The following is a 12500-nucleotide window of genomic DNA, read 5'->3' on the forward strand; positions in this document are numbered from 1 at the left end:
ATCATATATCATCATATCATATACCATATATCATCATATCATCATATCATATATCATCATATCATATACCATATATCACCATATCATCATATCATATATCTTATATCATCATATCATATATCTTATATCATCATATCATATATCATCATATCATATATCATCATATCATATACCATATATCATCATATCATCATATCATATATCATCATATCATATACCATATATCATCATATCATCATATCATATATCTTATATCATCATATCATATATCTTATATCATCATATCATATATCATCATATCATATATCTTATATCTTATACCATCATATCATATATCTTATATCATCATATCATATATCTTATATCATATATCATCATATCATATATCATCATATCATCATACCATATATTATATATCATCATACCATATATCATCATATATCATATATCATATCATATCATATATCATCATATCATATATGACATCGGGACACACGGAGGCCCAGAGAGGACAGATTTATACAAAGATCTCAATAATGAATGTGTCCAAGTGGAACTTTGACTATTAGAAGTCTGGAGAAGATAATTATCCACAGTTCGTGAAGAAAAGCCTCTTCTTCCTCTTTTCTTTCCTAAAGCCGAGCCGTGTTTGGTTTACGATTCACGTTTCACGTGTTTCCATCCCGCCTGCCGCTCTGAGAAAGTATTTAAAGACGTGTGAACTTGTTGATTAACGTTGGCAGACGGAGCCGCGGGGCTTTTAGAGCAGAAGTAAATCAGGTCGGTGTTTAACGTTTCACACCCAGAAGGTCCTGAAGCGACCGAGAGGCGGCGGATCTGTCGCCGCCTCTTGTTTTACAAACATTTCAAATCGACGGGAGTTATTTCTTCTTGTCGTTAGCGGAGAAGGAAAGTCGCGACCTTCGAGTGACACACCGTCACACGAGTATAGAAGGAATCCATAAGAATGAGCAGTAAACATCCCGTGAAGTTCGTAACTTCATGTATAAATACTCTTTATCTTATTCAACTGAAGGTTTTATTATATTTCCATGAATCTTTTTTGTAACGTACGGTGAAGTTACTGGTGTAATGAAGCTCTGTGAATTATAAACATCATACGACTTCAGATGTGACGCGCCTCAGTTCTCTCCGCGTATCTTTATTCATACATCTACACATTACAGTTCATGTATATCTTCTCCTCTGTTCGTTAATGTCTGTGATTCAATGCTAATGTCTGTTTTTATATGAAAGAAAAACTCTGTATATTGTAGCCATTTGAGATAGATTACATTTGAAGGTTTTCAGAAAAGATAAACCAACGACATACATAAAGAAACACAAAACAAATAACTGTATTTATTAATTTTTGCTCATGCATACTGTAGCTTTGCTTCAGGACAACGTCCTGACGTCTGTTCATGTCGTACCTCTGACAGGGGATCGTGACGAGCTGAGCACTTCCTCCCGTACGGTGATGTAAACACCATATAACTTTGGTTGTTGCAGATCTACGACGCGGAGGGAACGTTGCAGCACTTCGTCGACGGCAACGATCCCAGTAAGTCGAGCTGGATGAGGTACATCCGCTGTGCCCGACACTGTGGGGAGCAGAACATGATGGTGGTCCAGTACAGGTGAGAACAACTGTTCATCTGTTAACATATTTAATACCCTTAAAGCCCCAGTGTGTCGTTTTGGTAATTTTCTGGCGGCATCTGGTGGTAAAGTTGCAAACCGCAGCCAACTGAGCGTCCGACAGGGGACACTTCATGGTGGCGCAACGTCGAAATTAGATGTTTTCTGTGTTAGCTTAAACATCCTTAGAAGAAGTCCATGTGGTACGCTAGAAAGCCGCAGCGGGGCTCTCAGCTGGATCTTGAGTTGGTATCCCATCCAGTCAGCCATGGTGCTGGATTCATTCTACTTTTTTTTTGATCAAATATGTCAAATAAGTGCATTGAAAATGTTTTTATATCATTTTAAAAGCATAGTTTTATAGTGTAATTCAAACGGTCTCCGAAATGAATCTGTCAGCATGTTGGACAAACAATGTTCAATACACAAAGACTTACACAACCGGCTTTTAATACAGGAAACGTTATTCCTGAATAATAATGTAAAATTAAATTCTTACAAATTATAAACTTGTAATTTTTGTACTTAATTTGATGAACACCACCTCATTTCCTCCAAACATACTCAACATGCTGAACTTACCTGAGGATGTCGATGCTGCTCTTTTGTTGTAGTTTTTGTTGAAGTTCTTTCATTTAATTAATAAAATATTTAGAAAGAATATAATAAACTGTGAAGGTGAAAAACAGTGAACTACTGTAGGTATCAGAAAATGCTTTAATCACTCCATTTAAAAATATACTATACTTTTTTTTAAAGAATACACTTTTTTAGGTTTTATATGTTGCATTTATTTTGTATTTGTCTCACCAGATTAAATTCTTGTTGACAAGTTTTTCATTTGAGCACATAAACAAAGTACCAGCTCCATACTGAGATCAAAATAATATTTTGGTGAGCAGAGTGGAAAGGGCAGGGCTCAACATAGGTATGACAACAAGCCGGTTATGTGCAGGGCATGGCAGCACAAGCAGATTAGGAAATAAGAATTACAAAAAACAAAAACATGATTAATATTTTACAGAAGTGATAAAGGTTTTAAGTATTCAGGTTTCGGGTAAATGACGCCAACAGGCATCAGCTGTTGCTCCAAAACACAACCGTAACAAAATCACACCAAATTTTCAACATCATTTCATAAGACATGTTTCTGTCAATGTGAGTCTGAATTCTTGGTCCCTCCCTCTTGGCTGATTTGGTATTTCCCCGACAGGTGGAATAGGTGTGGCTGAGAACTGCTGCATTCCATTAAAGGGAAACAAAAGTGAAAGTTGTTCGACGTGGGAAGCAGCTAAATGTTACTGTAAAATAAATCAGATGCAATGGAAACGTCCTCGTGGTTTCATTCCTAAAGATTTGGGATCATTTGAATGAATCCGAAATCGAATCTCGTGAAGCTTTTCATCTTTTGTGAAAAGAAAAAGATAAAAAGTTCTTGCTTTGTCCAGATCTGCACCACAATATAATGAGGTTTTCTTGGGCCATGACTGATTCTTTCACCATGTTTCCTGGAAATCGCGAACAGTAGATTTTTTGTAATCTTACTGACAAACCACCCATTCAACCAACCAACTACCCAACCACCCGACCGACCAACCAACCAACCACCGAACTGACCGTCCAACTACCCAACCACCCAACTGACTGACCACCCAACCAACTACCCAACCACCCAACTGACTGACCAACCAACCAACTACCCAACCACCCAACTGACTGACCACCCAACCAACTACCCAACCACCCAACTGACTGACCACCCAACCAACTACCCAACCACCCAACAGACTGACCACCCAACCAACTACCCAACCACCCAACTGACTGACCAACCAACCAACTACCCAACCACCCAACTGACTGACCACCCAACCAACTACCCAACCACCCAACAGACTGACCACCCAACCAACTACCCAACCACCCAACTGACTGACCAACCAACCAACTACCCAACCACCCAACTGACTGACCAACCAACCAACTACCCAACCACCCAACTGACTGACCAACCAACCAACTACCCAACCACCCAACAGACTGACCACCCAACCAACTACCCAACCACCCAACTGACTGACCACCCAACCAACTACCCAAACACCCAACTGACTGACCAACCAACCAACTACCCAACCACCCAACTGACTGACCAACCAACCACCCGACAGGAGGATCAACCAAACAACAGGCGTAAAAACACAACCTCCTAGGCGGAGGGTAAAATGGTTGGTCTTTAAGTTTGATTTAAAATTGTTAATGGTCCCACAGGAAACGCAATACAAGATCAAGTCTTTCTCGTAAACAAAACCTTGCTGCAGTTGTGAGAAAACATCTCATAATATGGAACAGGTCTTGTCCTGTGTTTTTGTCTTCACATGTTGCTGAATCCACTTGTCTATTTCTTCCTCGTGTGATGTCCTCACTTTGCTGATGTCTTCCCTTTGTGTAGAAAGTTTCTGTTCCAGCTCATTGATTTCTTGCTCTTGTTTCTTCTTCATCGTCTCAAAGTCCTTCTTGAACGTTTTGTTAATGGTCAGGCGTTCAATCATGAACCCAAGGTTTTCTTTGTATTTTTGCTTCATGTCCTCCATTGCCTTGTCATGCGTTTCCACCAGAGCAGCAAGGTCCGTGCTGTACCTTTGTCTGAAGTCGTTGAACTCCACCGCTTGCTTTCTTGCCTCCTCTTCATTCTTCTTATCCTCCATGTACTTCTGAAAGTTCTCATGAAGTTCTCTCCATTGTTGTTTCTCCTGCTCATTTCTGATTTTATCTTCTTCTTTTCTTATTTGTTGTTGTTCTTTTCTTTCCACCTCACATTCTTCTCTGAGCTTTTTTAGTCTTGTTTGCTTCTCTTCTCTTTCGCCATCTTCCCCGTTCTTCATCATTTGCTCTTTGTGAATGTGATCCAACTTTACTTTAAGTGCTTTGTCTTTCTCCGCTCTTTCTTGATTGATTTTTTGCTTCTTCTCTTGCATATCTTCTCTGAGTTTTCTTTCAAGGTCCGTCTTCTGTCTCTGCATCTCCTCTTGCTTCTCTTTCAGTATCTTCTGCATTTCTTTTTGAATGGCGGCCTCAGCTTCTTGGAACATCTCTGAGGTGTAGTAGCTTCCGCCATTCGTCTTCACCATCGACTCCACCTTTCTCAGCAGCTGACTGACTTGAGGATGATTCTGAACGTTATTATTGAAGACCTGGTATCTTCCTCCACATGCGCTGATCAGTTTTTTGACAAACTCTCCGCTGTCTTCTTCAATGTAACTCTCTATTGTTTGATTTCGGAGCTCATCACCTCTGGTGAATATAAAGACAGTGAAGTCTTCTGACTTCTCGCCAAAAAACTCCTTGACCAGCTCCACAGTTTTTCTTTCCTCTTTAGTGAAGCGGCCGATCTGCAGCACCAGTAAGAACACGTGAGGTCCAGGAGACAACATGCTGATGCACTTCACCAGCTCCTGTTTAACCTCTGCATTGGACAGAGTCGTGTCGAACAAGCCGGGGGTGTCGACCACAGTGATAGGCCGCCCGTCAATCTCTCCCTCTTCCATTTTGCAAAGCTTGGTCACTGACATTTGACTGATTTTAGAATGAAAGCACTCTTTGCCCAAAAGGGTGTTTCCAGTGGCGCTCTTCCCACAACCAGTCTTTCCGATCAGTACCATCCGGAGAGGCTCTTTGTCATTCACCACCTTGCTCAACTCTCTACTCGGATATTTATAACCTTGTGGCTTTAACAAAGATTCTTGTTTGGTAGGCTTCGGGTTAACCCGAGGCTTTGCAACCATTTGCGGTTTGAAGCCTCTGGATGCCACATCGCTAATTTTGGTGTTTCCAGTGGCACTCTTCCCATAACCAGTCTCTACCATCCAGAGATGGTCTTGACTCTGGGGATGATGATGAGCCTCTTCACTACAGTTCAGATGTCCTCCCCGGTTGTGACTCACCATGTTCTGCATCTTGTCCATCAGTGCTTGGAAATCCTCCTTGAAATGATCTTCATTGTCAAAGTTAAGTCTGTGCTGCCTTTGTTCACAGTCTTCGATGATTTGGTCCATCGCCAAATTCTTTCCCTCGTCGTCGTGTGGTGTTACGACCAGTGCGTATTGAAAAGCATCTTGACCAAACAAGCTCAAGATGAATTTCAGCGTCTGCCTGTTCTCCTCAGTGAAATCAGAAGGGTTGAGTGACAGCAGCAACACATTTGGTCCAGGGGGGCAGTCAGCAGCACACATCTTCATCTTGAGTCTCACTTTATCCGCAGGCAGAGTGAAGACGTCTGGGGTTATCACGACTGTTATGGGTATTTTCTTCCACACTCCATGGGTAATACATTTCATAGACATCTTTGAATGACCTCCTTTCCCTGTGATGAAGTTGCTCAGTGTTAACTTTTCATTTTGACTCTTCCCAAATATCATGATCCGAAGTTCCGAGCCTGTAGAAAAAGAAAAAAGGTCATTAAAGCATTGACTGTGTTTACATGGACAGCAATATTCTGCTATAAACCCGGTGAAGACAATAGTCTGAATAGGATATCGCCATGTAAACAGCATTTTCTGATGAGTATTCCGATCTTACTCGACTTATCACTTGATTTATAACGTCAGTAAACATTTTATGGTTCAATCTCTAGTGAAATCAAGTGAGATTTAATGAGATCTATGAACCATTTTCTCATAGACGTCTATAGAATCAACCAGTGGAGTCGCCCTCCGCTGGTCATCATAGAGAATACAGGCTTCAGTTACTTCTGCATTTTGGCTTCATTTTCCAGACCCAGTGACTCGGTCCATTATTATACACAGTCTATGTTTGCCACTGGACTAGACTAATTTTCCACTATTCGCCATATTTAATGTTTCATTTACATTTCATTCAAATCCAGTAGTTCCACACAGTATAAAACTCCCGGGTGGGAGAAAGTAACACGCACAGTGTAAAGTAACAAATCTATAACTTCATGTTAGATTCAACAGCGCTGCGTTTCATCAGAGTGCGTTGGCGTCGAAAAACTCACCACGTGCTCTTCTCGCTGATGCTGCCATAGTTTCACTTCCTCAGCTGGATGAACTGTTTGTTGTGTCTGTCGAGTGAAAGGCAAAGAAACACAATGATGAAAACATAGAGGCTCATTTACCTCCGCCAGTGAGGTCATGCCTTCTCCCCTGTCTGTTTGTTTGTCCGTCAGCAGCATTGTGCATAAACTGCTGAACCGATTTCCAAGAAACTTGGTATGAAAGGACGGAACCGTCGGCCAAGAAGGATTCAATGAAATTCTCATTGCAGGTAGTACGTAGGTGACCTCTGGATATCCTCAGTGCTGCCGCCTTCAGTCTGAGCAGACGTCCAATCATTGATTGTCTCAGCCTGCAACTGGCTCATGCTGTTTGGCAGAGTGCCGTCATTCTTCCGGTAGAGTCGTCTTCACGTCACATGCCTATGATATGAAGTCGTTCTAGACTTACACGAAGCCGATTGCCGCCATCTTGAGTGACAGAAATTAAGTAGTTGCCTGTAGGCAAAATCATAATACTGAAACCAAGAGGTGAAGTACATACTGTACATGTGAATACCTCCGGATAATTCACAAGCCTGTGAACAGTGTCCATTATTAAGTGCTTAAGCAACAATTTGGCATAATGGAGTCGTTTTAGTGTTAAAATACCCCAAAATATCTGCTAAAATAGCTTTGAAAAATTGTTTCCAAGACGGTGAATGCGTTTTTTTTACCCTTTTCATATGTCTTAGATGTGTTGTGAAATGACTTAAAAAGTATCTTGGTATAAAAGTGCAATTATAATATATTTTACTGTATATAAAGATATAAAACTAGGAAACTACTTTAGCTAACAATCAAAATACATGAAAAGTATAAAACATTGAATGTACAAGATATGCAAAATGATCAAGTATAACTTAGTTATGTTTTTGTTTCCTGAGGACACAACACAATACATTTGAGATGTTTTGAAGTACAAAGAGAATCCTGCTTCACTCACCGATTTATCTCACTGCAGTTTTATCACCTTTTTGCCTGAAGTCGACTGAGTCGCAGCGTCCTGCAGTTCGTCCAATCTGCCGGTTGTCAATAAAAACGGTGCAGTTGATCAGATTGAAGCTGTCGGCTACATATTCACGTATTGTTAATTAATCGTCTGGGTGAGTCTGCTCACCGGATAAGAGTCTCACAGGACAAGATAATCGTCAGAGATGTGTAGCCAGCAGCGCTGGGTGTGGGCGGGGCTGATGGCGGCTCCTTCACAACTGTTAGTCGCTTGGCAAGTATGACAACAACCGAGCTCACCCTCGAAATATTTGGCAAACAGAGTCAGCTGCTCGTGACGCACGTCAGGCTCAGATTTAAAGCCGTTGGCAGATGGATCATCGACTGTTATGGAGAACCAAACACACTCTTTAACGCTGTTCGCATCAGCAGCTGATGTTTTCACCGCTGTCCGTCTGGTTGGTGCGTTTGTTTGTCACTGGATCGATTTGCACAAAACCTGGCGGGAGGATGAAACTTGAAAATCCCCCGATTATCACAGCTGACGACAGGTCACGTGTGATTTCACTCGACTTCTCGTCGAGTCTCAGAAAAAAACGGTAAAACTCGTCCACGCCGGGAAACGGCCACAGACGACTGCGCTTCCTACTTACGCCGTCAAAGACGACGTGATGGCTCGTAGTGTCATCTGTGGTCACAGATTGTCCAAACCACCGAGTCGACCCGGTCACACCGACGTTTGTCTTTGTGTCTTTTCTTTGATAAACACGTCGAAACACGTGTTTTCTGATTTATGACCTCACGCCGTTCGTGAGCGCGTGTTATTATTTTTTTAAAAACCTGATTATGAGACGAGTTTTGCTTTGTCTGAAAACAGAGAGCGGAGATCAGAGAGCCGCCGCCGCCGCTGCTCGACAGCGGGGGTCTTTATTTTTCATACCTGAGAGCCCGTCGGGTGTGTTTGATTTATAACACGGCCTCGCCTGAATGTAGCAGCGTGTGTGTATCGAACACATGCGTTTGTTTTAAATATATACAAGCTGCTGAAAGTTTGTAACAGCCCCTCCTTCTCTTTTTATCCTGGGAGGTCATTGGGTATGTTTGATTTATGGCCCAGTCCCTCCTGGCTGTGTTTTCACATGGGTCCAGCACCACCCCGCCCCTCCCCCGGTGTGGAAAGAATTAATAAAACACACACTCACACACTCACAGATCTTCAGCGGGCTGGACTATCTGCTCGACTGTGTGAGACTCCACTTCCTCCCACTGTACAAAAATGAAGCAAAAATATCTCAGATTATTGCGCCGCCGCCATCTTGTGCTGGTGATGTCACTTGGTGTCACACGACGGAGCAGCAGCAGCATCTTGATCATTAGAGTCTGATCAGGAGATGATTGGTGGTCTCTCTTCTGAGGATCATGAACATCTACAGTTAACTTCCTGCAGGCGGGACGACGCGACGCCTCGTTGATTCTGTCCAGGTCCGATCGTCTGAAACGCCTCCGATCTGATAACAAACTCCAGTTCACGTCCGAACCGAACCCAAGTGATTTATGGGAAATATCTGGTGTGTGTCACTCTGTTCAGACGCAGCTAATGACGGTTCCCGGGTCACGCCGCCGCTAACACAACACGTCATCCAACCAAAAGAAACCTCATGGTTCTAACAACGCGAGCTGCCTCCAGACCAGATGATTGTAAAAACTCTTTCCCACATTTGGGTTTCTCCCTCTGGGGATCGACAGGATCGTAACGGAGAGGTCACAGGTTCGATTCTCACACGACTTCCCTTGTCTTTCTGCCAAAGTGCCTTTGAGCCAGAAAACAAACAACTCTTTTGCAAACTAAAAGTTATATTTAATCAAAACCATAACGGCTTTTTAATGTCCAGATAATGTGAAGCACATTTTAACTTCCTCATGTGAGAAGAGATTCACTGACGACTTGACTTGGTCCAATCATATTAAATAATCACACTTTAAAATTACAAAACAGTTCAACATCAAATCCAAACCTGCTCAATCAAGAAATATAAAAAGATACTAGGACTGGTTAAAAAAAGAAATATTTGAATGACGATGCTTAAAATCGTCAGTGTTCAGCAAAGCCAATTTTTCCGCGTGATGAGGTTATAAAGTGACGCGATTAGAGAATTAGAACAATTTGGCGTCATTCTTTTCATCTGATTGAATTTACAGATTTGAACCCGAGCGAAAGATTTGCGTAACTAGCGCTTATATTCTCCCGACATCACTTTCGTCTGCGTCCGAAAGATAACACATGCAAATATCACTTCTCGTTCTCGCTCATCACAAGTTACGTTAGTCACAAATGATCCAGAGAATCGTGTGACTCTTTCATATATTTTTTATTTTTTATTAATTTCTTAAACACGACTCGAAACAGAACATCCAGACTCTGAACTCGATCAGCGATAATTAATAATAGTAATAATTATAATGCATTTTATCTCAGAACACTCAAGGTCGCCTTACAAGGCGGAGTATAAAAAGGAAACAACAATAATTAAATCAACAGGTAGAGCTGGGTGTCATCCGCATAGCGGTGGAAATGGATGTTGACTTTACGGACGATATGACCAAGAGGAAGTAGATGGATGATAAACAGAAGGGGCCCCAGGATAGAACCCTGGGGGACACCAGTAGTGACTGGAAGAGGCTCCAGGGATTTGAACGTTTCCAGTTTTTTATCTCTGAATTTACTTTACAGGAGACGTGTGTTCCGGTTTCTGTTCAGATATTTTCAGGATGTTTATTCGTGTGTTTTCTCGAATCAAGTAAACTCGTGTCTGTAACTGTGTCTGTGTCTGTCTGTGTCTTATCGCAGGTCGTGTATCTTCTACAGAGCCTGTATGGACATCCCCCGAGGGACCGAGCTGCTGGTCTGGTACAACGACTCCTACACGTCCTTCTTCGGGATCCCGCTGCAGTGCGTCGCTCAGGACGAAAACTGTGAGGAAACACCGCTCGTCTTTCTCTTTGCTGGATTTCTCCCTGTGTGTGTTTTTAATATTCACCAGTTTCTGATTGACAGCTCGGGAGATGAACCTTGATTTTTACAGACTCTTAGAACTCCGTCAGGTCACAAGTTCAATTCCCTGAGTGAGAAAAGTTGAAACAAGTACGTGAAAAGGGTTTTTACATCAGGAAGTTGTCTGTGGTCCGAGTTCTTTGTTGCGCCCTCTTCGTCGTTCACCTCTCTCTTCTCCTCGTTCCTCTCTTCTGTCCATCCTCTCTTTTTTTCTGCCACCACTTTATTTAGTTTGTTTACATCTCCTCCTCCCTTCAGCCTGTTTTTATATTTTCCTTACAAACCGTTTTCTTGTGGATTTGTGCAGTTACACCCTGCAGGGAGAAAAAAAAACTTGGACTTTCTTACACAATTATGGAGAAAAGAAAAGAAGAAGAAAAAGAAAAAAGGAAAAACAAAATACATAATCTGCGGAATCTAAATTGACGTGAATTGAATTAGGGGCTCGTCTTTCAGAGTCGCGGTGAAACGAGATCGTGCTGATTGCAAATTAAGACGCTTCGCCACAAACTGGGTTTGTTTTACAGCTGGAACAAGTCTCTTACATGACATTGGTCGTCATGACACACACACACACACACACACACACACACACACACACACACACACTCCTTTTTTGCTCCTTTACAACATTAAAAGAAGACAAACATCCCATTATTCCACAAAAACTGAACATGAAACATGTAGAAACGTTTCATCTGGTGCCACATGGTCAAAGTCAGGTTTTTCCTCTTCGTCTTCATCAACTTCAGCTGCAACGACGCAGCAGATGAAGGCAACAAGGTTTTAAATAGAGCTGCGGCTAACGATTATTTTCATAATCGATTAATCTGTCGATTATTCTCTGGATTAATCGATTGGTTGTCTGGTTCATAAAATTGTGAAAAATGTCGATCGTGTATCTCAAAACTCAACATGATGTTTTGTTTTGTCCACGACACCAAAGATCTTCAGTTCACTGTCACAGAGGAGCAAAGAAACCAGAACATATTCATATTTAAGAAGCTGAAATCAGAGAATTAAGTGTTGACACATTAATACGAAGCTTCGGCAGTAAAACGAATAAATCGATCAATAACAACTCAAAGAGTCTAGTTTAACGTGACAGAAAATGTATAAATGTTATAATATCTTCAGGTTAAGCTAAAAAACTATTAGGGAGAAAAACATATACAACACATATATGTATAACTATATATATAAATATATATATATATGAATATGTTTAAAAAGAATTGTCAATGATTCCTGAGATGTCGTTATCAAACCCTCATGACACATGAAATGTATCTGAGTCTTTATATTTTACAATTTCACCATAAACTTTATCATGAAAAACTATGAATGAAAAAAACACACGAATACAATCAAATATATATAGAACTGGAATTAAGAAAATAAAAAAATGATTGTAAAAAATGTCCGTCTTGTCTGACGGGGGGCGGGACGTTCCACCTGCAGAACATCATCACGCGCTTTAAGCGCTTTGAGTTCCCTGAAAGGCGCTTTAAAGATATCATGTATTATTATTATTATCATACAGTGAAAACAGATAAATGTCTGTTTCATGTGGAAACACGTCGAAGATTTAGATCGACTGTTCACGTGAGGACATATACTCCACACACACACACACACACACACACTCACACACACACACACACACACACGCACTCACACTCACACACACACACACACACACACGCACTCACACTCACACACACACACACACACACACACACACTCACACTCACACACCCACACTCACACACACACACACACACACACACACACTCACACACA

At 41.5% G+C, this 12500-nt stretch overlaps 2 protein-coding genes across 3 annotated transcripts in view; one reads left to right on the forward strand and one right to left on the reverse strand.

The window, feature by feature from the left end:
- prdm6 (PR domain containing 6) overlaps window positions 1-12500 on the forward strand; it is a 53861-nt gene that overhangs the window by 19365 nt on the left and 21996 nt on the right. For both annotated transcript variants that reach the window (XM_035639721.2, XM_047329048.1), the window contains exons 5-6: window positions 1513-1640; window positions 10494-10618. In XM_035639721.2, coding sequence (XP_035495614.2) covers window positions 1513-1640; window positions 10494-10618 — 253 coding nt within the window. The remainder of the gene's footprint in view (window positions 1-1512; window positions 1641-10493; window positions 10619-12500) is intronic.
- Window positions 3695-7848, reverse strand: LOC118313816 (GTPase IMAP family member 8-like). The gene is made up of 3 exons (XM_035639718.2): window positions 7641-7848; window positions 6659-6724; window positions 3695-6076 (listed from the first exon to the last, which is right to left on the reverse strand). The coding sequence occupies exons 2-3, from the start codon at window positions 6684-6686 to the stop codon at window positions 3978-3980; spliced, it is 2127 nt and encodes a 708-aa protein (XP_035495611.2). The 5' UTR covers window positions 6687-6724; window positions 7641-7848; the 3' UTR covers window positions 3695-3977.

Source organism: Scophthalmus maximus, chromosome 19, assembly GCF_022379125.1.
Source record: "Scophthalmus maximus strain ysfricsl-2021 chromosome 19, ASM2237912v1, whole genome shotgun sequence".
NCBI classification, from domain to species: Eukaryota; Metazoa; Chordata; class Actinopteri; order Pleuronectiformes; family Scophthalmidae; genus Scophthalmus; species Scophthalmus maximus.